This window comes from Aphelocoma coerulescens, chromosome 4A (genome assembly GCF_041296385.1).
Source record: "Aphelocoma coerulescens isolate FSJ_1873_10779 chromosome 4A, UR_Acoe_1.0, whole genome shotgun sequence".
In the NCBI taxonomy this organism is placed as follows: Eukaryota; Metazoa; Chordata; class Aves; order Passeriformes; family Corvidae; genus Aphelocoma; species Aphelocoma coerulescens.
Genome location: NC_091018.1, coordinates 9,699,777 through 9,725,188, shown reverse-complemented (window position 1 = coordinate 9,725,188; position 25,412 = coordinate 9,699,777). Strand labels below are relative to the sequence as shown.

Here is a 25,412-nt window from a genome sequence, read left to right as displayed (position 1 = left end):
ATATCAACTGTGGAACAGGTATTGAAAAGAAAACCTGCAATGTTGTATACCTTAAGAACACACAGGTCTGTCCTTCCTTCCTGTTTTGCACTAAGCCACAAAACTCTCCTTTTTTTCTGATTGTTCTTTGCATATATGTATGGTTAGGCTACAGTCTCATTTTTTGACTGAATTTTGACTGCTTTATTATATAGTTTTCTGCACTGCCTATAGTAATAACTATGATGATCATATTGAGTCAGTTTTTAACACGGCCTTCCCCTGTGAGCACATTTCCTGATATAAAATACAAGTGAACATTTAAACCAAGACATGATGTGTAAGTTCTTATTTCACTCAGCACCATGATAGCATAGCTGTCTAAGTAAACGGGTATGAACAACTGAAGTAATTTCTTAAAAAATACTCATGATCTTCTAGCTTAATACACTGCAATATTTTTTTCCCTTTTTAGCTTGTTTATAAAATAATAATTTACCAAATTAAGAGAGGCTTGTTTTCAAAAAGATTCTGACACCCCCAAGCCCCACCATCATCTTCCTTGTGCCTCCCAAACAGCGGACACTTACTCTTCCTGTGCAGGAACTCTGCAACAAGGGCTGCTACGTGAACATAACACATGGCTGCCTGCAAAGCACAAAGGAAAATTATTAAAATGTCATCTGTAAATCTGTCCTGTTGCGCACCGTGTTTTTAATCGCACAAATTACCTCTGAGAAGTCTCCGTTCTTCACATGTATTTTGGCCATGCTGTCCAGCCACGTTTTACGGAGCTCTGGGGTACTTGCGTAAGATTTGGCTAAACTGTACTGGAGATCTACCAACATTTCTGGGTCCTTTTCATGTTCTTTCATTTGAGCAGTAGCCATGAGCACTGTGCGGATTCTCTTTGTCAAATCTTTGACTTCGGAAGGAAAAGCGGTTGCCTGACACAAAACGAATTAGAAGCTAATACAGAAAATACAGGCTTTGCCAAGGAATGACCCTTTCAGCCAACACTCCACTTACCTGAAAACACAGAACATGGTAGATAAGGCTAATTAACTCTTCCTTACTGAACTCACACTGCACACGGTATACAGTGTTTCATCTGTATTTACAGGCATTTCAGTCATGACATGCACAAGGCCAATCTCTCCAGGTCATGCCCAGGATGCCAGGCTGGCTGTTCCTGTGCCCCTTTGGCATCCTGAGGAGCTAGTGTGAGAGCAACACAGAAGTGCTCCATGCATGCAAATATCTCTGGATGAGACCACAAACCATAGCTCCAGTATTTTTTCATGTCATTCAACATCTGGCTTGTTAGGCTCTGATGTGGTCTCTCTTCAATTCCTAAAGCACTGAAGGCATTTGTAGAGCTTCCCACCACAGGAATGTAGTAGAGCAACACATGCTCTGATCTGATCCCCTGCTCAGAACAAGGCCATCATTGAATTAGAGCAAGGCTTGTCCAGCCAAATTTTATAATCTCCTACAACAGAAAATCCACCTCCTTTCTAGGCCCTGCCCCAGGGCTGCACAGTCTTCTTAGGAAATAATTTTTTCTTAAGCAAAATTGGAATTGCCCTTGCCGTAACTTGCATATACTGCCTCTTGACCAGCACTCCACACCTCTGAGAAGAGCCTATGTCTCTATGAACTGCCTGCTGTGGAAAGCTGCAAGTAGGTTCCCCCTCAGCTTTCTCCCCTCTGTGATGAGCCTGGTTTACATTCCCTCTTCTCAGACTCCTGTTCCCCAGCTGCTGCTGTGGCTGTGCATGGCACTCTTTGCAGCACGTTGAACTCTCTCTTGTACTCTTGCACTTACACAAACACATAAACTCAATGTAATGACCATCTCATGATGTAAATTACAAGTATGGCTCAGTGAAAGCCTTACCAACATCTGTGGCCAGAAAAGAACTGAGGTTTTTGCCAGGTATATCCTACCTATAAATTTGTTAGATCACAATTAAACACCTAATGGAAGTTCCCATTACGCCTTTAGGTCATAGGATAACCATGGAACCATAAAAACACTGCCCATTTCCCCTATTCTGCCTTGGCAACTACTCTGTGTGAAATGGAGCAAGCTGCAATTGCTCAATGGGTTGGGTACAAACCACTAATTCCAGCACAAAGATAGGCAATTATTTTCCAAAGAAATATAACCATTAATCTCCACATAAGAGCACTTTCTTAACATTACTGACACTCAGTTAATTAAAACTAAATCCTGCTAATTATTACCTTCAGGCAACAGAAATACCAGAACCTCCCTTGTCATTTCTCTCAAAGCTGGGAGTTTCTGGAAAGCTCTTTGGACAACCTTGCAAGCAAAACACTGCAAAGCACAACCTGAGCTGCTGGGCTCCCTCCTCTTGGCGTGAGGCCTCACATTTGGAGCATGACCTGCCTGAGCAGTTGGTCTTCTTGCTGTTGGCATAACATTTGTTTATGAACAAATGCAGCCCACTACGAACCCACAAATCACAGTTCCAATTATTACCCCAACCCTCAAACAGAGTTTCCTGGAGTCTGCCCCCAGCCTTGCATAAATGGCTGATAGCACATGATGGGATGTGACATCTCCAACTCACCTTCATAGGCCTGTCACTGTTTGCAAAGTTGTTAATGATGAGCAAGGAGTCCTGAAATCTGGTCCCACCGCTGAGGGCCACATCTGCAATTAACTGGCTCACTGCAATTATTATCTGTTGGGACAAGGTAGAGGCTTTATTTAAACAAGCCCTAATAAAAGGGTTTTATTAAGGTCACAGTTAATAAAATGCTCACAGGAAAACATCACGTCTTTTCCACCATGTAAGCAGCGGTTGGCGTTGTGGCTTTGCTCTCACATCTCCCAAGGACAAACACTCCCCAGAGGACCAAAATGCTTTGCTGAACAGAACCAACAATCCAACTATGATAATATGAATCCCTGTTTGGACATTAGCTACCTTCTTCCGGGATTCATTACAACCCAGAGGGTATTCATCTGTCCCACTAGGTATCTATCTGCATTTGCTTCAAAAACTACCAATGCCAGAAAAGCTGCTCCAAGGAAATCTCTTCTCCTACCTCAAGGGCAGCTGTCCTTTCTACCCCATCCCAGCCAGCCTCTGGCACAGAGATGTGTCTGGTGTCTGATACTCTAAAAACTCAACAGCTTGGAGTACTTGATGGCAATTATTTTACCTAAAGGTGCCTGGACCAGTCACTGGAAATAGGAGTTAGGCACAGCCTGCAAAGCAGGAGGAGGATTTTTGTCCATATGGCAGTGGCAGAATCCTCTGTGGATATGAGGGCACAGAGCTCTATTGCTGTATCTGTTCATTAAATCTGAGGTGTCCTGCTCTCTAGCTTTTCTCCAGCCACTGACCTGAAGATGAGTTCTCAGAAATGTTCTCCTTTTGGTGAACTCAAAATTATTTCTCATCAGGAGGTACAGAAGAGCAGAGGCTTCATTCCTTGTGGAGGACACCTTGGAAGTGCAACACTTCAGGATCTCATAGCAGAGGGCAGCACACATGTTCACCCTTCCCTTGAAAAACGCTGAGGGAAACTTCACAAGAGACATGCAAATATTAGAAAATGCACCACTAAATGGCATCCACAGGGTTCAGATGGGCAGGTGCACAGGGCAACAAACTGAGCTCCAGCTGGGACAGCCTGAGCAAAACTTCTGCCAGAATTCTAAGCCTGAAAGTATTTACAGGAATGAATTTGGGGCCTATTTTTAACCACATTTCCTAGAGCAATGTGAACTTTGCTGTCACACTTCTTGAGGATGTGATTGCATATGTCCATCTAACCCCTTCCTTGATAACATCTGGATTTATTGGCATATTCTCACCAAACTGGACTGACAGAATTATGTTCTTACAAAAGCCATAATCACCAGCAGTAGGACAGAGAGGAGAGGACCCACAGACATTCCCACCATAAGCTGCTATCTGGAACATGAGAAAATCCATTGGAGCCCAACCACGTATATCCTACCTATAAATTTGTTAGATCACAATTAAACACCTAATGGAAGTTCCCATTACGCCTTTAGGTCATAGGATAACCATAGAACTGTAAAAACACCGCCCATTTCCCCTATTCTGCCGGCAGCTACTCTGTGTGAAATGGAGCAAGCTGCAATTGCTCAATGGATTGGTTCCAACCAGGAATCCGGCCTCAATGGGAAACATGACCTGCAATCCTCACACATCTACTTCTACATGATCCCTCAAAAACATCTAAAATCATGCCTGCATGCCCTCAGAAATGCAAACAAGAGACTGGCTTGTCCCTCAGACCCTAAAATTCAGTGACCTGCCCTGCCTCCCCAGACAGAGCCACCCAGGGAGCAGCAGGACGAAGCCAAACCATAGTGCAAGCTCCCTCGGTCACAGCAGGGCTCAGGGACCTGCAGCAGGGAGAAGGGGAACACCAGCACCCTGGCGGCCTGTCTGTCTCCCCACCAAATGCTTGAGCACGGCTGTCAGGGCAAGCTCTGCCCTGCCTGGAAAGGAACATCTGCAGCAGAGCCCTGCCTCAGTGGGCAGCAGCCTCCTGGGGATGCCAGGGTGTGTCCATCTGGCTGCGGTCACAAGAGGTGACCAGCAGGAAGGTGACACAACACTGGGCTTCCTTCCACCCTGGCCACAGCAGGCTGAGCACAGGGAAGCAGAACAAGGAAGGGCTTTTTGCTGGCACGCAGCCGCTTCCACAGCCACCACAGGGACCTGCTGGGGAGGGGAGATGTCAACACCTTCCAAGGGGGTGGAGGCTGTTTGGGCATTGCACAGCAGCACGCTGCTCCTTCTGCTGCAGCTGGCGACCAGGCCCAAAAAATTTCCTCACACGAAGAGGCAACAGAGGCAACTATGGTTTTACCTGTTCAGAGGAAAGATGTGTTCAGTTTGTTTGAAACCCCATGGTCCTCATGGGGCATGGTCCATTAGCCACTTTTATCTGCCCCACTACCTTCTGCCCATGGGGATATGACAGTAAATAGTGTCAGTCAGAGGCTGAAGCTGCTATTGTGGCCCTCTACTCCTTGCATTAAGTATGTATGTTCCAGGAAAACTTGTAGGTACTGCCGTGGCCACCACCATGGTGTGTTGGTAACAGGGTCTTAAAACAGGGATCTAGGACCTGTGGCTAGCAAGATGTTGGGATTGCACCAAGAAACCAGAATTAAGACACAAAATACTTTGTGTTCACTGCCTTTGGCCAAAAAATATCCTCAAAAAAACAAAATGGGAGAAAGAAAGAGGCAAACAAACATCATAACACAGGGCCACAAAGATGTGTGCACTTGGGAAAGGAGCTTCCAAGGAACTGCTATCCACTGCAATGCAGTCCTTCCCCGGGGGCAAGATGGGATCATGGTCAGCACTGGGCTTAGCCCAGAGCAGGCACAGCTGTGTGACTGGGGATGCACAGACACCACAGAGCTGGCTGGCACCTGCTCTCAGCAGAGGCTTTCCAGACATTTCCAACCCACTGCTAGGGACAAAACCCTTGCCAGGGAATCTGCTGCAGGAGGAGGCCTGTGCACTCCCCTCCACACCATATCAGCTCTGGAGGAAAACCTGTGCCCTTTTCACAGGGAACCTGTGTCCCTTTCTGGAGACCAAGCCCAAGCAGATACAAAGGGTCCTGGTGCCAGGTTCAAGGACGCAGATCCATGGGAATATGCCTGCTGGAGATCCAGCCAGGTGCTGCCTGTGGCTCTCCAGCTGGCTGAGAACACGCTCTGGGGAGAGCATGAAACAGCCCCTGTGGTGATGACTGTGCACACTGGAGGAGCCCATTTCTGATCCAGCCCCAGTACAATGGAACAGAGCAGGAGTCAACCCAGCAGCCAGCTCCCAGAAAGGCCACAAAGGGATGTGAGGGTGGGACAGCCATGGGGACAGGCAGAACACATGTCTGAGCTGGTCTTCAATGCAGACCCCTCCTCTATGCATGTTTTCCTTTATAACCTTTAATTTAAAGACCATTCCTAAGCATGCATATAGCTATTTATATATGTATTTATCTGTAAGTGATGCTCTGAAAAGACAGATTCAGTTCTTAAGAAAACCTAGAGTGTGAAACAAGAACAATCTAGCTTTTGTTGGTTCTTGTCAGCCAGTAAAACAGAGGCAGCTTTCTTCCCAAATTCCCAGAATGAATGCATGCAACCAAAAACAAAGATGCAAACAATTACAGAAGTTTGTTGTTCTTTGCTTTCTTGCAACATTTTTTTTTAAGTCTTCTGCCTATCAAATAACTGGATTTAATGCAGAAGACAAATTTTGGGATGTAGAATAAATCTCAGGAGTTTTTTTCCTCCAGCAACCATTTGCTGTTCTTTTATGCCTTAAAAGAACCCGTGAGAGGACTTAAAAGGAAGTTTGGGACTTGTGTGGTTATGGAGTTGGCAAAGAAAACACTTCCACCTTATAGATACCATCTGCTGGGCTCATATCTTGCTTTTACAGAAGCCATAAGTGTCCTGTCATAGGGGAAATGTGAGAAAGCTGAAATCAGTCATTTGTATCTTTAAAGACCCAGGATGTGAAATTCAGCATGGATTTAGGCTGGCATAAATCCAAGAAAACAATCCCACTGCCCACCCTTGCAGCAGCCAAGCATGCAGCCTCCTTGCTGTCATTGGTGCTTTGGAAAGCAAGTGTGGAACCCCTGAAGGGCTCCAGGCTTTGAAGGCTGACAGTGAGATCAAATTGAGCAGGTGTGCAGGTTTGACTTCACATTAAAAAAAAAAAAACAAAACACAGAAAATATGCCAGGAAGGCAAGGAACGTCTGTTATTTGCTAAAAGGCACAAAAGAAATGTTCTGGCTAACCAAACTTTTGTCTAGCAAATGGAAGAGTGGGGTGTGTGCAGATCTGCAGCAGGATGGATCTCAAGGCTAAGCAGATCACAGGCAAGCAGAAAATTTAAAAGAAAGGTAGAACCATAAACATGCACTGAACCCTGCAGAAAAACTGAGTGATTCCTGCCCCTGCCAGTTGCCAATACAACAGGCTTTAAGAAGCCCCATGGAAAAAACACCTTGTAGGAGACCATGCTGACTGGAGCAGATAGGAAGCCAGCAAGATCTCTGCATTTCTGCTTCTCATGTGTTTGCTTAGCACAAGCCAAAATCCAGCCCTACTTATACCAACTCTTAGCTTTGCTGTGGGGTTATAGCAAACTATGCAAAGCACAGTCTTTTTCCACCTTTGCAAAACAGTTTAGCAGTCTCTTCTTTTAATCAGACTTTGCTCAGCAGCCAGTGCAAAAGCTCCTTTGGAAGTTACTCTTTGCTGCTTACCACTCAGATACTGTGCCCTGCCTGGCTGCAATCTGCCACAGGGATTTTCCTCATTAATGAAGTGTTGCACTCAAGGGATTTGGATGTTTTAATTAATTTTGTATTTATGATAACTGTGCAGCTTGGGAGGAATGGTGTTTGCATATACATCAGGTCTTGAAAATGTCCTTATAAGCAGTGGCAGGTTTTGACAAGCACAAAGGGCAATGTCAGCAATAACATCAATCACTGGTCTTTTGTGGTCAGCTGTGGCTCTGTTACTGCTTGAGCTCGGGGCATTAAACAGCCTCACTACCTGCCAGGGCTCAGATAGAAAAAGGTTCAGCAAGAACTATCATTTCTCACAGGCAGTGGGTGAGGTGTTGCTTGTCAGTACATGCATTATTCAAGCAATAGCACTGTCAGCAACATTGGCAGCTTGGGGCAAAGAATCAAGCAGCAGCTTTTGGTCAAACAGACACTAATATCTTTGTGACCAAGGCAAGTGAGGGAATTCCTCATGATTTCTCCTTTTGCTTCCTGATATCCAACAAATAATAAATCACGAGAGAACTTAACCTGGGCTGGTTTTTAAGTCAGTGAAGCTGTTTTCTAAAACACATCTCCAAAATACCAATTTAACAGGAGTTTAACCATACTGGCCTCTCTGCCATACTTACAAGTTCTCCCACACCCTTGTCATGTATTACATACCTTGCTAATGAAAGCTCTCAGAGAGGCAAACACGTGCTTAAGGGCTGCTTCTGACTGCCCACTTTTGAGAAAAGCCAGATGAATATCAAAAACCTTCTTCATAAGTGGATTGTGGCCATCATTGCTTAAAAGCTGGGTCTGGAAAGCAACAGAAGAATTTACTTTGCAAAAAATGTTGTACCTGAAGCTGGAAATGAAAGAGATAATTCTGCATAATTAATCACATTAATTCTTAAGCCAGATAAGCAACAAGGCCTTCAGTAAAAATATAACCCATAAAATGTGACAATCACTACAAATTTAAAGTAGTTAGCAGAGGCTATTTCTGTACCAGAAAAAAACCCTAAAATATTTTATCACTTTTGCATCACTAATTCCAAAACCTAAGTCAAGAATCTGTAAAACTTTCACTGGTTACCTAGTTATTTTAAATAAAACATGCTGTTACCAATGTAATTATCACACTTATTTTTTTCCATTTCTTTCTATTTATCTTGAAAATTGTTTTGTTTGCAGCCCAAAAGAGAGGGGGAAGGAAAAAAAACCCCACCCATCTTTTCACTGGGTAGATTAACAGCTGTCACTAGCCATTTCACTTCCCTTGTTTCCTGCAGAGTTTTGCCAGTTTGCACCCTGTGGAGATTATGGTAAAAAGGAATTACTTGGGGGTTATTGATACAGTTTGGTTTCAGACCAGGTGGGCTGTGCCTGCTGTCATCCTCACAGGATTGTGCAGGAAGTTGGGACATGACACAAGGATGTGGATATCCTGTATTGACAGGAAATCAACAGCCCCCATCCCACTGCCAGTCCTTGGGCTGGCTCAGATTTTGACACCTTGTACAGACCTTGTGGTAAGTTTAGGATCCAGACTTTTACACTGAGCTCATTTCCTGTGGCAGGGGAACAGCATCAGCCCTGCTGCTGCAGCACAGGACCCACTTGTGTGTGGTAGCACCATGTGACCATAAAAGCGAAGCAGAAGCCCACTAAAGCAGAAGGGAATCTATTCTATCCTGTGGTTTGAAAATCACATTGTTTTGTGGTTCAGTAATATTCCAAACAAAGCAGCTGAGAAAGTCAAGCAGGCTTTAAGTGTTGCATTGAAATCCTTTTGCTGTTACCAAACTTCTAAGGAGTAATTTAACGTCTGCACCAGGATGGCTTTTTGGCTCTGCAACAGAAGCAGAGGCTATGATGACCTTTCTCTTCATCTCCATCTAACAAGGAAATCTTCATCGTGCTTGCTCTGAAATCCAGAGCTGTTCTTCTTAAACTATGCAAGACACATTGCTACAGGCAGGATTCCTCTGACTACACTTCAGGAAGAACATTTCTGAACAGTATTTCACTGCCATCCAAGGGTTCTCTTCACCACAGAGGCTTTGGTTTTTGTAGACGGCAGTAACTGCCAAAAGCATGAATCCCAGTATGGAAGAGAAGACTTCTACTAGTGGTTCTGATCCTGTCTGCACTGGTAACCACAGCTGGAGTACCTCAGCCCCAGAGATATTAATGTACAGTGATTCAAAGAAATCTGGGGCTCACTTCTAGGTAATTTAGGGTACAAAAGAGTGACTGTTCTAAAAATGTTGGACATTCATTTCCCTTTCCTCTAGTCCCTCCTTTCTACACTAGGTACATTTCCTCTTATTCCTTTTTTGTAACACCTACAAAAAGTCATGGTATAACATCCATGTGATTTTCTCCGTCCTTGCAGTTTTGAAGAAATGGCAAGATTGCATAAGGGTATAATTACTCTGAGACCCCATGAAACACTCAGTGTTTTGGAAAATAAACAAGCTGCAAATTATTTGCTTTTGTAAAGCCTTCCATATTCTTCTGCTCTAGGAGAATGGATCACCAAAATCCACACACATATAAAAACACAGCACACTTTTCTACAATGTTTTTGTTTTCAGTGCTGACCTTGAAACTCTGAGTGAAAAAAGAGATGGTATCCAGGACTGTCAGGCAGACTTCGGTGGCAATATTGCCCTCCAGTAATGCCTGATGCACAATATCTGCTTCTGAGGTGCCTGCATCTGTGGACAGAGAGAAAATCAGGAGGAAACAAATGTTCAACACTCCAGCTCCCAAAAAGTCCAAGTGCTGATATAGATAAGGTTTTCCCCTTGCACTTCACTGCATTTGGGAGATGATGCAAGAATAGCAAGATGCCAACTCCATTCAGAGAAGCTGCCTCAGCCTGATGCCACACCAGAAAAACAATACCAGTATTGCCCCTTAATATCATTGTCTTTAAAGCCAGACAGAGCATGAGGTGTCCAAACTGTCTCCAGAATGGGGAAATGACAAAGTGCTTCAATGGGACAAAATGCACCCACACAGAGAGGATTAGAGCAGATCCCAGCACAGGTCTCTGTATAGTGCAGTGCTCCTGCTTGCCCTGCCCTCTACCAAACCAAGGTGTTACCTGCACACACACTCAGCCAAGGAGCTGAGCCAAGACAGGCAAGAACAGAAAGCCACACAAGTCTTAAGTCCCAGGGGTGATCTTTAAGGGGCTGGCTTAAAAGCCGCCCTCACCTATCTAGGAATGTTGCTGGGAGGACTGGTGACCACTGCATTCTGTAGAATTTGAGTAACCTGAAGCAACCAGCAGCAAGTGGAAAACGGCTACATGCAGTTTTCATCAGGCTGACGCATGCCCTGGGCCTTCTGGCTCTGCTGTACATACTGTGGTTCAGGGTGAAGGAAGTCTCCAGGCTGCCCAGATGCTGGAGCCGCACCCCAGCTCTGCTGCGGAGCGCTGGCATCGTCTGGGATTTCCTATCGGCTGCTGTGTGCTTGGATAACCAGGCATCATGCACCCTGCAGGGGGGAGCAAAGACAGGGTTTGGGCTAGCAGCAGCAGCCACACCACTATGGGATTACACAAGGCACCAGGATAGAGACCTCTTCTCTACAACACACCAATCTGGTCTATCCAGGACAATCCCAGTGGGACTGACCAGACCATGCTGATCGTGCCTGCTCCAGAAGGTCCTAGGGCTAATATAAGAGCAGGGATGCTGCTCTGGAAGCAGGGATGCAGCCAGGACTCTTGTCTCACCTGCAGCTGGCTGGGGGGGACACTGCCAACCTGCGCTCGCCTGGGCCTGGGGCTTTCATGCAGGAGCTGGAGGGGAGGGAAGGGGCAGGGTGCTGAGCTGAGGGGCCCCTGCTCACGGCACGGTGCTGAGCATAGCCCAGATCTGCTGGGGTTTGCCTGGTGTGAGTGTGCATGAGCACTTCCTGCCTCAGATGGGGCAGGGAGCACAAGGGACAGTGCCCACACCCCGGCACCAGATAGAAGGATGCAGTACCTGGCAATATTTCTCTTCCCGACATATCTGAAGTGAAATAAACACACCCTAGGAAGAAAATGAAATATGTATCTGTTACAGATCCTGCAGATCAGGAACAATCCAGAACATTTAAAACCTACCCTGTTCTTGCCTGCAGACACAACTTCTCTGTGCACAAGGGTTTGGGTCTGTACTTACAAGTCACTTGACCTCATACCCTTGGTTTCAAAATTCTATGGCACATTCCTGTCTTCTCACCCATCTGTTCCCCCAAATTTGCTGCAAATTGGAGAATATGACAGTGACAGGCAAAGCTGAGCCCACGGTGGGACACACCCCAGGTGGAGCACAGGGCACTGCCACTGCACTGTGCTTCCTCAATATACACTTGCTTCTCCTCAGAGGGAGGAAGAGAATTTCATTACAACCTGGCCAGACATCCCTAGTGCTGCACAGGACAGTGCATGCACTGTGGTCTCCTCCTTAGCCATTCTGACCACACAAAGGTGCAGTGTTTGAATAGCAGCCTCATGATACTCACTCCAGAAGCACGAGGACATTGATCAGCTCCTGGGGGGAGAATTTGTTCCAGTAAGCTAAAAGAGTATCTGAAAGAAAATGAAGAACAGTGCACTGAGATTTAAAAAAAACTCAAAGGGGGGACCTTACAGACCAAAACTGATGGTCCCTTGTCTTTCTGGGCTGCCCCCAGTGAGCAGCAGGCACCAACCTTCAGAGATCATCTTCACAATGTACAGGTAGCACATCAGAAGTGTCCGGATCTCAAACTGGTCTAGCCGGCTGCAGTGTGACACGCTGCTCCTCATGGAGCTTCTGCGGATCTGTTGGGACACAGGTGTGACATGGAGGGCCATGGCCCTGGGTTCCTGCGCTGTGCAACAGAGGCTGTGCAGCATGGGCACAGCAAACCCAGCACATACCAGGTGTACTGGCATCCCTCCTGCCCCCCACATGTGCACCCCACAGCACCATGCCTTGGAAACAGCTCATCCAGTGATGAGCAGCCTGGAAATCCTGGGCACATCACCGAATACTTCTCTGCTCAGAGAGAAAATGTCTGAGCAGTGAATGACAGGTTATCCAGCAAAATACACAGCAGCCTGCTTTCATTTTCCCTGCTCTCTGTGGCATGTAAGCTCCTGGACATTTTTAAAGCCAGTTCTTGTAAAAAGAAAGTTCATTGGCTGTCACCATTTAAAGCATGAATCTGACTTTCTGTTAAAAACATACACTCCAAACCAAAATGTCAGTTATTAAAAAAGGAGGACATTTCAGCTTAAGAACTTTTTCCTCCCCTTGATTTTTGGAAGTGTTTCAATTTTCCTCCCACTTAGTGACTCAGGCAAAATAAATGAAATCCTGCTGATGAGTCAATTTCTATGGGAAAGGCTTGGGCATTGTGTGGTGGGAAGCATGACTTCTAAAGTTATATCAATTTTCTTCTGCATTCTCTGTGCTTGCCTGAGCTGTATCCTTCGATAAATGGATACGATTAAGCCCTAGGCTCCTCCTAAAGCTTTGCCTCACATGTTTGGAGAGGGATCCACATATCTTGTTTATTCTGGGATAAGCTGTGGATGTGAGTCATAATAAAGCAGAAATAAACAATAATTTTAGAGTTGGAGACATGGTGCTATGGCCAGAAATTTGCTATTGACCATGCCAAACTACCAAGTCAGCACACAACTCACTCCATGAGAACAGGGCAATGAGCAAAGTGTCTGTCTCTGCAGAGCACTGTTGAAGCTGTGCTCCTCCATGTGGCATTACTTTTACATGGTTTTGTGGATATTGCATTCCCTAACAGAAAGATTGCTTTCAACAACTCTGAAAAACATTCAAGGGCATTCAAGAGGAGGATGTCTGGCCATGGGGGAAGAGCTGAGCTGGAAGCAACACCACTTCCTGCAAACCCCATCAGCAGTACTGGAGCACATGCTCAGGGCTTTGCTGGATAGTCAAGTGTTTGGCCGTACTCGGTCCTGTAGCTCTGTGATTTATGGAGGAGAGCTTGCAAGGCCCCACCTCTTTCTAAGCATGTCAGGACACAGCCATGAGACCAGATAATCTTTGCCTTGCTTGTTGCAAGGGCCAAAGTTTTTGAAGAATGCATCAATGACTCACAACAACCCAAGACATCTGGAAAGTGCCTTGAGGAAAACCAGGGACCTGTTTGCACAAATACCTGACTTCCATGTGTGCAATATGCCAAGAAGAAGAGTACACCCTGTCTGAATACCAGGGTCAGAGGTCTTTCTGGCATGACCACAGTCACCTTCTGCAAGTTTGGGCCTGTGGTTATTTGCCTGGGCTGATTTTCCTGCAAACACCTTATCTTAAGTCAGTGGTGACTAGTAATCTCACACCATGGTCCTTTGCTTCTCAGATATTTGGAAACCAATTCCCAGCACTAGGCACTGGGGTCTAGCCAGGCTCAGACCCGCCTACACAGGGAGCACATCTGAGTATGGATAAATGCACCATAGGAGCAGAGATTTTCCACACAGATTTTGCCTTTTATCTTCAACAAGTAATTTGTCAACAGTTCTATTTTTGGCTCAGGGATGTTTGAAGAGGGAAAGCATACCAGACCCGTGACTGACTTTTGTTAAACATCAATCTGCTTGTTTCCAGGATATCTATAAACTGTCTTTGGAGACTGTTACCACAGGGAACTCCTTTTCCCTCCCCCTTATTTGATGCAGCCTGCAGGCTGAGCACTGCTCTTCCCAACCCCTGGTACGTTACATTTTCACACTGATCCGGGGAACTGGTTGCTCCTTCCGAGTTCAGGGATCCTTTTGAATCCTCTCGCTTTATTGCATGGCCATTTGGAAGGGCTGCTCCACAGGCTGAAAAAACACCAGACCCCACAATTAAGCCCTTTGCACTTGTCAGCACAGCACAGACAGCACATAGGGGCTTGCCAAAGCCCCATGTTAAAAAGCTGGAAAAGGAAAAATCTGGGAAGGACAGTTAGGGTGACACCACATCTGGGGAAAACCATGCAGAGTCTCTGAGGTCTTTTAGGAAATGACTGTTTCAGGTTTTGGGTAATGGGTTTTGAGTGTTTCAGGCTGGTAATAGCTATGCTAAAAATAAATGGGAAATTTAGAATTTAGAAAAATCAATTTACCTGGATCTTTGTCTGCAATCAGGCTGGATCTGCTTGAGGGGGATGGAAAACTGCATATGAATTCATCCCTGGATGCCTGTAAAGCAATATAAGGTTTTGTAACCAATAAAAGATAACACCTATTCTCTTACAGAAGGAAACAATGCAATACAAAATGACAAATTAGAGCAGGTTTTAAAAACAAAACAGATGAAAACAGGAATTTCCTTACTTCTATAACAAGGAGACAAAGGACTTGGGGAGGAGTACAAAGAATAGCAGAACATATTAAAGTAAGTCACCGCAATGTTTTCCTTTATGTTTTTCATCATTTGAGTTGAAATTTTGTATTTTTTTTCTCAAATGTACTATTTGTTATTCTTTTGCCCCAGCAAGGAGGAAAGTCTAGTCTGCAAGGCTAAGACCACTTGGTAGCCACACACAGAACTCTTGGGAAGATGGGCAACTCCCCAGAACAGTTGGAGTCCAAGGCTGCATCCTGCTCAAGCTCATTGCACTTGGAGGGACTTAGCTCCCCTCACAGCACTGCACACACTGTCAAAAAACATGTTAGACATGGAGGCATCCCAGCTTTACTCACAGGGCTGGAGACAGGGCAGGAGGTCAGTGCCTCGTGGCCGGCCACGCGCTGCAGATTCTCCAGGAGCACCCCGAACAGCGGCAGGTACAGCTGGGCAATTTTTGCCTGCTGGTTCTGAAAGCAGGCACGGAGAAAAATCTCACTAGGAGCCCAGGTTTCCAATGGAGTGAAAAAAGGGGAACTTTTGAGCCAAAACATATATACATATATATCTGTATTTATGCACTATATGGTCTTTGAGAACGTGAGCTGGTTTGGCTTCTCATCTCCACTTCTAGAGCTGCCAGAGAGGTATTACCGTTCTAGCAACAAGCTTGGGGCACTCAGGGGTTTTGGAGGCTAGATAACATTTCCAGTCCTACAGGATGTGTGACAAGCTAAGTCCTGGATTTCCTAACTCTTCAACTGGCACTTGACTCACATAGTTTGATTTTTAAGTGCAACACCCAGGAGTAATATAACAGAAATATTTGCTCCATGCCTGGTGTTGGCTACTGCTTCCAGTCAGAAGTTCTCCATAGCAAATGCTTCTAGTGAAAACAAAAAGAAGTACGGATTAAGTGATACAGATCAAAAATGGTTGGGCTGACATTTTTTAAATGGAGGACTCTTTTACATCCAATTCTTTTTTGTTAAACATATACTATTCTGGATTTGGCTGAAAGGTTAAAAAAAAAAGAAATTTAAGGCTTGCAAATTGAGTGGAACCTTTTAAATAATAAAGAAATCCAATTTTTTCTTCTGATTCAGTATGACAAAAGATAAAAGAAATCTTGAAAACACTGATGGGTTGAAAAAACCTTCTCTCAGCCATTTACGGAGCTGGGCTTTCCTTGGCTGGAGCAAGGCTGTGCCAACACATGCTCAGCCTGTCCTGCCCATGATGTAATTTTTTTACTTTGGAATCTCTGGACACCACCTGAGCATCCTGCCCTGGCTCCAGGCAGTTTCCTGGTCACACTGCCTGGAGCACAACACATATACAAATATCCTGTGGGACAACAGTAAGACAGGTGGAGTTTCTTAGGAGTCAGGGGAGTGCTGCACGCTGAGGGAGTAAACAGCTCCTGAGTTAGTCATGGATCCTCACTGCAGAGACAAATAAGCCCACCTCCAGCTGAGGCCTTCAAACAGGCAGAGAAGGGAGGGAAGACGAGCTGGCTCTAGGCCCATGAGAGCCCCAGGTACATTTGGGGCACTCCTCCCACCCCTCATGCCAGGAAGCGATCCATGCTCCCGGACAACACTCAGGAATGCAGCACACTAGGAGCAATGTGGGGACCAAAACTAAAAAGAGGCAAGTTTACAGGCTACAGCAAGGACAGGTAATATCTGCACAGATAGCTGGGCACTTTGGAGGGCATATGGGTCAGCAGGGGGCAGCGCCAAGATAAAACAAACCCATTTCCAGCCTCTGTCAGCCTCATCACATGCTGAGCCTCTGACCAAAAAAAACTGAGATCCACCCAGAGGAAACCCAGCACCTCATGAGAATCGAGATCCTCTCCTCTGAGATGCTAATTAGTAAAACATGCAGCTGACTTGCAACAGAGATCAGTTCTGTTTCCTGATTATAGCGTATTAATACAGGATATGAATTTAAACCCAAGACCAGAACATCACTGATGTCCTAATTTTGTTGAACAACTCTTGGCTAATGACTTTCTCAAGTTCCTTAATGGCTTAGGGCTTAATTACCTAAATATTCAGCATGAGGAAAAGGGCTACAATTATTTCCTAGATGGTTTCTAAGCTATTACTGTTATCCCATAACTATCAGTTATTTACAACAGTTCTCTGAAAAGCAATTAGAATACCCTTTGTGCACCATGAAATATCTAAAACTCTGGTATGTGTTTTTTTTCATAAAATTCAACAACATTATGTTAAAGCCAACAAAACAGGCCTGACCTTGTGCTGGTATCTGTTGTCAAAGGCGTGCTTGATCAAGAGATTTTTTAAGACCGAGATAGCAGTATATCTGATATCATAATTGTCCTGCAAGGCAACAGAGGCTTCTCTAAGAAGCATCCCCACGAGGAAGTGATGCCTGCAATACTCATCAGTTAAACTGTACTCAAGATTTATATCTGAAAGAAACAACAAGACAATGGTTAGGGGAAATGTTCCAAGAGTCTATTCAGAGCAAGACATAACAGCCACGTAAGCCACAAAGTCCTTGAGCAGTGTTCACCACTCTCTCCTACAGTGCACTGATCTTTGAACAAAGCTGAACTGACCATACAGTTTTCTCCACCAGTGAACTAAGTCATATCAAAGAACTTGGTGTCTTCCAGTTCAGGCTGCTCATTAATTTCAGCCCTCACTGTTTCAGCAGCACCACAAGGAAGGATTTCTGCAATGTGATGCTCCGCAAAGCTTCTCTCTCTGACGAGTAATTTGTAAGTCAGAGATGGCTGAAATGGGGAAAGACAGCACGACTTACTGCCTGGGGATGCTTTGCTCTTGACTGGGGGTTGTTCTGTAAATTCCCAAACCACCCAGGCAGTGGAGATACCAACCTCCACCAAGCAGCTGTGACGGTGGGAATGGGCAGGAGAAATGGTGGGTTTAACTGGCCACCCAGCCCTAGCAGTGCTGCTCTGCAGCTCATTCCACATCCTCCATGAATCTGTGTTCCTCCTCTCCAGGTCAGAGAGCAGAGCAAAAGCATATAGTGCTGCTGGGATGAGGGATGCAAATGCAGACATGGTGCCAAGTGACCAGTGCTGCATCCCAGTCTGCACAGTTGGGCAGCTGCATGGACCGGGGAGCCAGAGTAGAGCTCCAGGCAGCTGCTTGCCAGAAGCAGATACTGAACACAGCTCCTCAGAAGCTGCTCTGACTGCCAAGAGAAAGCCAGCTCAGTACCTCATCACCTTGCTTAACTTGTACCCTGCATCTCACACAGATTCAGGCAGATGCTGTGATCAAAGCAGAGGCTGCTATCAGGATAAGGCACCACTTCCGCTGAGGTGCCTGAACAGAGCAGCAGTGGAGTGACAGATACACTGACTATGGGGCAGGGTGCATGTGCACTGGGGCTGCTATGAATGGCTTTGTCCTGACACCATTATCTCCGCCAGGCCATTTACCAAATTAGAACCACCACAGGGATAACCCCCAAGCTCTGTGTTCTTCCCCCAAAAGATACAAATGCCATGTGCTCAGCTCAGGCTTTGTTTTTTCAAAACCCCACAGGTATGAAAGTTCTTCTGTGGTAAAGCAGGGTGAATACAGCTTTGAAAATCCCAGCCAAAGGGTTCCAACAGTTCTGTGGCTGCAAAAGATTTTTTTAATTCATTGAATCATAAGTAGCATTTACTGGATTGTGAAACTCTGATTCAGAGGAAAGAAAAAGAAATCTGGAACATTACCTAGCTTTCATTGTTAGTCATGTTTGCAAATGCCTAATTGTCACACATCATGGTTATTACATTAATTGGATGCAAGCTAATCGATTGGAAAGTGCATACGTAATTTGACATTAGAGGATTTGATCATTCCAGTTGGACCTACCATCTGAAGTGAACCGTTCCACAGCAAATTAAAAAAGTTCTAATTATGTGTAAAAAGAAAACGGACAAATAAAAAGACAGCAAAAATAAACAGGAACAAGTAATGCTCTAAGTCTTGGAGAAACAGGGCAGTATGTCATGTTTTAATATTATTTGTGAGGCCTTTTCTTAACTCCCAACTTCTGTCAATCCCTTGGATTTTTTTCCCATCACAACATTGCAAAACTAACTGTGTACTGCTGGCCGTGAGGCCAAGCTTGGGGCTTGCTCTGGCTGATGTCCCCATGTGAGGCAGCAGGGATAGACCAACAACCAGCCCTGCATTACCTGGGAGATTTCAGAGTCCCTGTTCCAAGATGCAACACTACAACTCAACAGGATATGGTTGCAGAGCTGCCCATCTGCCAGCCTGCCCATCTGCACTGGCTGAAGCTGCAGAAACTCTCTCTATCCACCTCCCTGGGGGCTATTCCTTCTTTTCCTAGAAACAGAGCAGTAGGGGTTTGGCCATCCCCTCTCTGTATCCAAGTAAGTTGATGAAGAGGTCAGACACACCAGCAGGGTCTCTCCTGAGCCCACTGTCCCCTGTAACCACAGGTCTGTCCATAAAGCCAGACAAGTTTGCAGTGAAAGTGCATCCCCACATGGCTCTACCATAGCAGGCAGGGCTCAGGCACCACTGCAAAGGCACTTCTGCTACCTCAGCGTGGGCTGCTTACTACTATGAGCTGGGTGTGAACCTCAGCTGGTAGGTCCAGTCACAATAAAACGCAGCAGAAAAGATGAGCTGCCCTTACAGCTTTTCGATTTAACCATCACAAATGCAAATGTGAAAGTTAACCAAGAAAGAGCATCCTTATGTTACCATGCCACTAACAAGCATCAGGGCAGTACAAACAGTACATGTGCGCTGTGTACATGTTTTTCTTGACTGTTTATAGCAATACTCTTTGTTAAACAATGCCAGGCAAGTAGCAAACTGATGTAAGAGATTAGCAGTTGGTCCAGAAAGCTCTGAGGTGTCAGATATATACCAAAATAAGGGATATTTCATTTACTACTGCTTCTGCCACCTGTGTGTGTGGAACCACTTTGGGACTTGTAAGGCTTCACCCTGACACACAACCAAACATCCCCTTTACTCCTCCAGAATAAATCATACAATCATAAATCCACAGGGCTTTTACATGGGGGAATCCCAAACCTCACTCTCCTCTCCAGTACTTACACTGGCCAGGCTATTGGCATCCCAATCTGGCAATCTTTACTGCATTTACGTAGCACAGATGAGACATTAGGACCCAGAGAGAATGAGACTATCTGTAGCACTCCTGGGGGCCAGTGATGGTTGCACTGCCATCAGTGGCAGAGCTCCAGCCACCCACACCTGCACAGAGCCTCAGCTCAGCCCCTTTTAAGCCCCATCCACCCCGTGCCGAGCAGCTTCGGGACCCGAGAGGACACAGTGTGACAGTGAAAGCAGTGTGGATGTGTGGTGGTGCCACAGTACAAATACCCTTGGTATGCACCAAGGACTGGCACAGGCTCAAGTTCTGCTGACTGCCTTCAGGTTTGAGAACAAGCATGAACACACTGTGCACTACTGTGCTCTTGTTCAACGCGAAAGCAGAAGGCAACCTAGATCCCCTTCTCGTGGCCACAAGGAGAGCTGGAAGCAGGGCAGTGAGTTCATTTTGTTCTCCTGCATCTCCATTCCCTACAGGACCCACCGATGAGACAGACACTTCTCAGGGGAGACTGACACTCCTGAGATCAAAGGATTACATTGCACAATTTGAGTATTTACTGAAACACAGGCAGTGTCTTCCAGATATTGTTAGTCCCATGAAAACTTAAAAGATAGGAAATACTGAAAAGACTGACTGCATACCATTCTGGAACAAAATGATGTAAACCTGACAAAAAGGATCTTGTCCTGAGGTTAATGTCCTAACCAGGACATACATTTCCTTGATACCAAACCAAAGTTCATCTAGTCAGAAGCCATCAAGACTAATAAATTATAGCCCTTTAGCCAGTCTCTTAAGAAAGAACATACCTTGAACTCTTTGCAGCTTGGGTTTGGAAAATGTCATTGGTAAGTTCAGAGGAATGTAGTGCTCATGATTGCAAACAGTTTGAAGAAATTCAAACTTGTATTCAACCAGCAGCTGAGATAAAAAAAGACAAACACAAACTATGTTGTTAGTTTCACCCATTTTCTTCCACTTCAATGTACTTGTTGCACAAGGATTGAAGAATCTAATAAATAGCACAGATGGTGAAAACTCACTATTAATTGGCAAATTCTTGTGTTGTTCTCCATAAGTGTCAGTGCATACGGGTGTCACTTGGGACTTCTTTGTCTTTTTCATCCAGTCTATTAACCACTCTTTCCTTAATTCTGACTCTTTATATTACTTTAAAGAACATCTGGGTACAGGTTCTTGGCCCAGACAAAGAGGTCCAAAAGACTCTGCAGGAACAGTCTAAAAGGCCTCCAAGAGTTGTACAAAATAATCACTACCAAGCTTTGACTAATGTAGATATGTACAGTTGCAAACCACTTTTTAAGGAAACTACTGCTTACCTTAGGGTCTTTTGGGCTGAATCCAGAAATGTAATCATTTATCAAGTTAAAAACAAATCCTCTGTCCATAAAGGTCAAACAACGCTGGAGAGAAAACAAACATGTGACCAACCATTAAAAATAAAAGCAATCATCCTAAATCTTCCCCATACTGCTGTCCTGCCAGCAGACAGATTTCATCCTCTGGGTTGCTGCTGACTTTCCAAAACATACATGATCCTGTTTCTCTGAATTTATTTGGATGACCTTACTTAAGTCTCCAGTGGACAACAGAAATATTTAAAATGAGAATACACATATTTCAGGTTCCAAACAGTTGCTAGGTATGCCTGAAAACCCTCAGTAACATACAGAGTTACTGTCTCTTTGGAAAGAGAAGGTTTCTTTCCTAGGAAAAAAACCTCCAGAGTTTTCACAACTGAAAAAAACAAAGACAAGATAAAGTAAAACCACATTTGCTTGCTTGCTCCATATTTCTCATTGTCTATCTTTATTTTTTTTTCCCCCCAATAAAATCCTGCAAGAAGGAAAGAAACTGCTGACCTTCAGGAAGTTAGCCAAGCTAAAGTTGACATTCCTGGACTCTTCGGGGATCTCATTATAGCGGATGGTCACATGAGGAATGATGGCAAGCAGCAGTGAGTGCAGGGCATGCTGGTAGGACTCAGGGAACCTCTGGCCTCTGGGCAGCTGAAACCAAGAGCACACCCCAGCTCAGTGCTGCAAGCCAGCACCTGGGGAGAACTGAGCACAGGCACGAGTTCTTTACCATTTGTTTTTGTTGCTTCCTAATAAAACAGTTGCCAAAGAAAGTATTGGCTGCAACCGCAGTAGGAAGTAACAGAAAAGGAGACTGCCCAAGCCATAAGGACTTCTGGAATTTTTAAATTACACTTGAGAGTGAAAGGGCGGAAAAGGTAAAAGTAAAGTGAAAAAAAAAGTTAAGCTGTTCAGCTTGGCAGCTTTTTTTTTTAAATAAAGAGTAACACAGCTTTTCAGAAAAGCTTTTGGAGGAGTTTGTGACAGTTCTGTAATGCAGCATTGACCAAATTCATTTTTACCTTGATTTTGTTTTCTTCCAGTAAATACATTGCCATGGACTTTGCCAGTGCTTCGAAGAAAAACCACGAATACTAGAATGAACAAAGAATACTATTACTTTTCTCAGCAGGATTGAGCATAACTGACATTCCCTGAGTATGTGGGGCAGCAACTATGTGGGAGGGAGAGCTCACATTCAAACGGCTTTTTGTAAGCACATCTGTGCTTACACAGTTGGCTTGGAATAGAGGCTTTTTCTGCCCAGAGATGTCCTGCCAATCTTAGGGTGGGAACAGATTTAGCCCCTCTGCACCCCAATGCACCCTGCCAAGAACTAGCAGAGTTTGGGGTGCAAGCCCTGCAAAGGCCCAGAGAGGCAGAAACTCAGTCTGACTCCTGTGAGTCACCCTTCAGGTGTGGTTGGAGGAAAATAGGTAAAACCGGCAAAATGAACAGCCTTTTTCTGTCTCCTGCCATGAATAGAGGTTCCCTGCAAGAACTCATCTCTGTTTTAAGGGGGGAATCTCAAGAACATGGAGGAGTTTCCCTGACAGCTTTGCCCCTGCAGTGGGTTTAGATGGGGGTAAGTGTTGGGCTTTATACCAGACCCCCTTTTCTTCCCCTCTACCCTTGGCAGCCAAGTACTGCCAATACTTCACCTTGAGTAGCTTATTGATGGCTAGAAAATCTGCTGACTGCTTCAAGATGGTGGCCATGGAAAGGACCAAGATTTCATGGGTCATCTTCACCTGTTTGGCACTCGGTTTCTCAGCTCGAAAGACATACTGGGACAAGAACAGCAGTGTCAGTGTGTGCCTGCTCCCAGCAGGGAGTCTTGAGGGGCAGTATCTCATGACTGACCTTTATGAAGGAACGCAGGTAGTGGTCTAGACCTTCTTCATGGCACGTGGACACGATGTGCAGAAGAACCCTGGGGAGAAACATGGTTTGTGTTCAGTACGCAACATGAGGGCAAGTTCCTCTACCTCACAAAAGCAGACACCACATCACCAGGCTCAACCCCAAAAGCTCACTGCTGGCATGCATGGCCTGATTTGCAGAGTGCCAGTTCTTGCAGGCCAGCACCCCCCCCCACAGCTCCTGCACCATCCTTGCACAAAGCACTCAGATGAGGTGCCCAGAGCCTCTTCTCCACTTCTGTGCTGGCCCAGGAATCACCCAGACAAGCTGACTTTTAACACTCAAGACTCCTTGCATGAGGAGGTGAGATGGAACATTGTCCATCATTGTTATAATCTGATACTTCCTTGCATCCCCAGAATTTATTAATTCTGGAAGCCTACTTTTTTTTCTTTTACTTTATTTACATCATATGCTCCTTGTTACACGCACTGGATTATTCTGGGCTGTTGCCTTGCAGTGTGGGAAGGTCAAGCAGACCCTGGAGAATATGCCAGCCCTCTGGACACACTCCCAGGTGGCTGATCAAGGCATCAAGAGTCTAGTTTCCCCAGCCAGCACTGGGGATTTACATTCCACTCCCAGCCAGAGGGAACAACAAACTATTGCATGTTGTCACAGACCCCACAAGCCAAACCACAAGGAATTTACAAGCCATTTATCAGATAAAGCGTGTTTTAAATTCCACTATGAAAATCTGATGATAAAAGATATTTCATTAAACAGAAAGCTACTGACAAACTGGAAAGCATCAAGCCAAGCTTTGATAAAAATCTCTGGAAACGAAGATGGGAGCTGGTCACTAACAGGTACCTGGGGTCACCTGTTCCCCTGTCCTTGCCCTCTGGTGCTTATAACAGAGTAGAATTACAGTGGTCCACAAAGGAGAAGTTCTCACAACCTGCATCATATGGCGCAGGGCTGTGACTGCAATAGGCACCACATCCCTGGGGACCAGGGCTCACCCTCCAGCCTCCAGTTCCATAGAAACAGGATGCTTCTGGTACATGGATGCACGCTATGTGTTGGGACCAGAGGAGGATGACATCCAGCACCCCCTGTGCACGGCAGCACTTCACTGAGAAAGCACCACAGGAGGAAAGCGCATATTTTAGCGCATCTCTCGGTTCCAGGGTGTCGCTGCGGTGCCAAGGCAGGGAAGGTGCTTTTGCTGGAGCTCCCTCCAGCGCCCGCCCGGGCCGGTGCTGCCCTCTTGGGGCGGCCGGGGCAGCGCTGGAGCTCCGAGCCGGCACAGCTGGAGCTGCAGCACAACACACCCAGCTCCGGGGCACCGGGAGCAATCCGGAAACCAGGGACTGGCATGCTGGAATGAGATCACGACATTGCTCCCCAGATCTGCTGCCTGCAGCTGGGACACGCCTGGGCACTCTGGAGCTTTTGATACGACAATAACTCTGCTCCCAGAGTCACCAAACATTTTCTCTTTTGAGAAACAAACCAGGAGTATCTTTAAAGTACCACGTTTTTCCTCACACAACTTCCAGGGCAAGAGCCCCACAATGCCACCATGCCACCCACATGGTCGAGGGGAAGACAGCAGCAGAGGACAGCCAGTGCTGTCACTTAGCACCCTGTACTGGGAAACCAGACCCTGCTTTGCACTGCCATTTGTGGCTTTGAATTTGTCACTGGATGGTTCACCCAATACTCACATGGTACAGTTGACAGCTACTTCATCCTCCTGGGTCACATTTGTGAGGACTCTAAATAGTTGCATAAGAATTACAGGTAGAAACTGAATCATTACTTGGATCTCCATCGCGTGCAAACACTAAAACAAATGTTCAAAACACAGACACTTTTAGTTCAACATTTTGCAGATGTTAAACATTTACAGTCCGCAGACATTTTGTGGTAATGGGACAGATGTTAGCAAAGGCTTCAGGGTGTGGAAATGCTTCAGCCCACTGGAGGACAGGGGAACTTGGACCCATAGCAGAACTTGCTGCCTCCTTCCAGCTGACAGATCCCAGCTGCAAACCTTAAGGGAGTAACATAAATCCCTCATGGCAGGTATTAATCCTCCTCTCAGATGTGTCCAGGCAGCTATGACTTAATTAGAGGTCATATGCTACTATTTGATTTGAAAAGCCCAGAATTTAAGGCTGAAGTTTTGCTTTCAAGTCTTCTCATCACTTGTGCCAGTTTTTTGAAGTCCCATTTCCACAAATGCCTTTGGAACATGAAAAATTGCTGCCTGATGACTTGCAGAGAGACTTTTCAAAGAGCATAGCTTGCTATCAAAAATGGAGTTCAAGGCACTTAGTGAAGGTCAAGATCAT

General features: G+C 45.5%; 1 protein-coding gene across 6 annotated transcripts in view; it reads right to left on the bottom strand.

The window, feature by feature from the left end:
- The window catches only part of DOCK11 (dedicator of cytokinesis 11), a 79,812-nt gene that overhangs the window by 16,025 nt on the left and 38,375 nt on the right, over window positions 1-25,412 (bottom strand). For 3 of the 6 annotated variants that reach the window (XM_069015240.1, XM_069015242.1, XM_069015244.1), the window contains 22 exons: window positions 24,783-24,901; window positions 23,050-23,119; window positions 22,848-22,973; window positions 22,209-22,280; window positions 21,691-21,837; window positions 21,148-21,231; window positions 20,617-20,728; window positions 16,951-17,129; window positions 15,040-15,153; window positions 14,460-14,535; window positions 14,072-14,175; window positions 12,033-12,144; window positions 11,844-11,910; window positions 11,321-11,368; window positions 11,068-11,133; window positions 10,693-10,826; window positions 9,921-10,036; window positions 7,992-8,129; window positions 3,362-3,544; window positions 2,580-2,693; window positions 711-926; window positions 570-627 (listed from right to left, as the gene is read on the bottom strand). In XM_069015240.1, the coding sequence (XP_068871341.1) occupies window positions 570-627; window positions 711-926; window positions 2,580-2,693; window positions 3,362-3,544; window positions 7,992-8,129; window positions 9,921-10,036; window positions 10,693-10,826; window positions 11,068-11,133; window positions 11,321-11,368; window positions 11,844-11,910; window positions 12,033-12,144; window positions 14,072-14,175; window positions 14,460-14,535; window positions 15,040-15,153; window positions 16,951-17,129; window positions 20,617-20,728; window positions 21,148-21,231; window positions 21,691-21,837; window positions 22,209-22,280; window positions 22,848-22,973; window positions 23,050-23,119; window positions 24,783-24,901 (2,455 nt within the window). Of the gene's footprint in view, window positions 1-569; window positions 628-710; window positions 927-2,579; window positions 2,694-3,361; window positions 3,545-6,038; window positions 6,476-7,991; window positions 8,130-9,920; window positions 10,037-10,692; window positions 10,827-11,067; window positions 11,134-11,320; window positions 11,369-11,843; window positions 11,911-12,032; window positions 12,145-14,071; window positions 14,176-14,459; window positions 14,536-15,039; window positions 15,154-16,950; window positions 17,130-20,616; window positions 20,729-21,147; window positions 21,232-21,690; window positions 21,838-22,208; window positions 22,281-22,847; window positions 22,974-23,049; window positions 23,120-24,782; window positions 24,902-25,412 lie in introns of those variants that run through there. The other 3 variants (XM_069015243.1, XM_069015241.1, XM_069015245.1) reach the window with 3 other exon arrangements.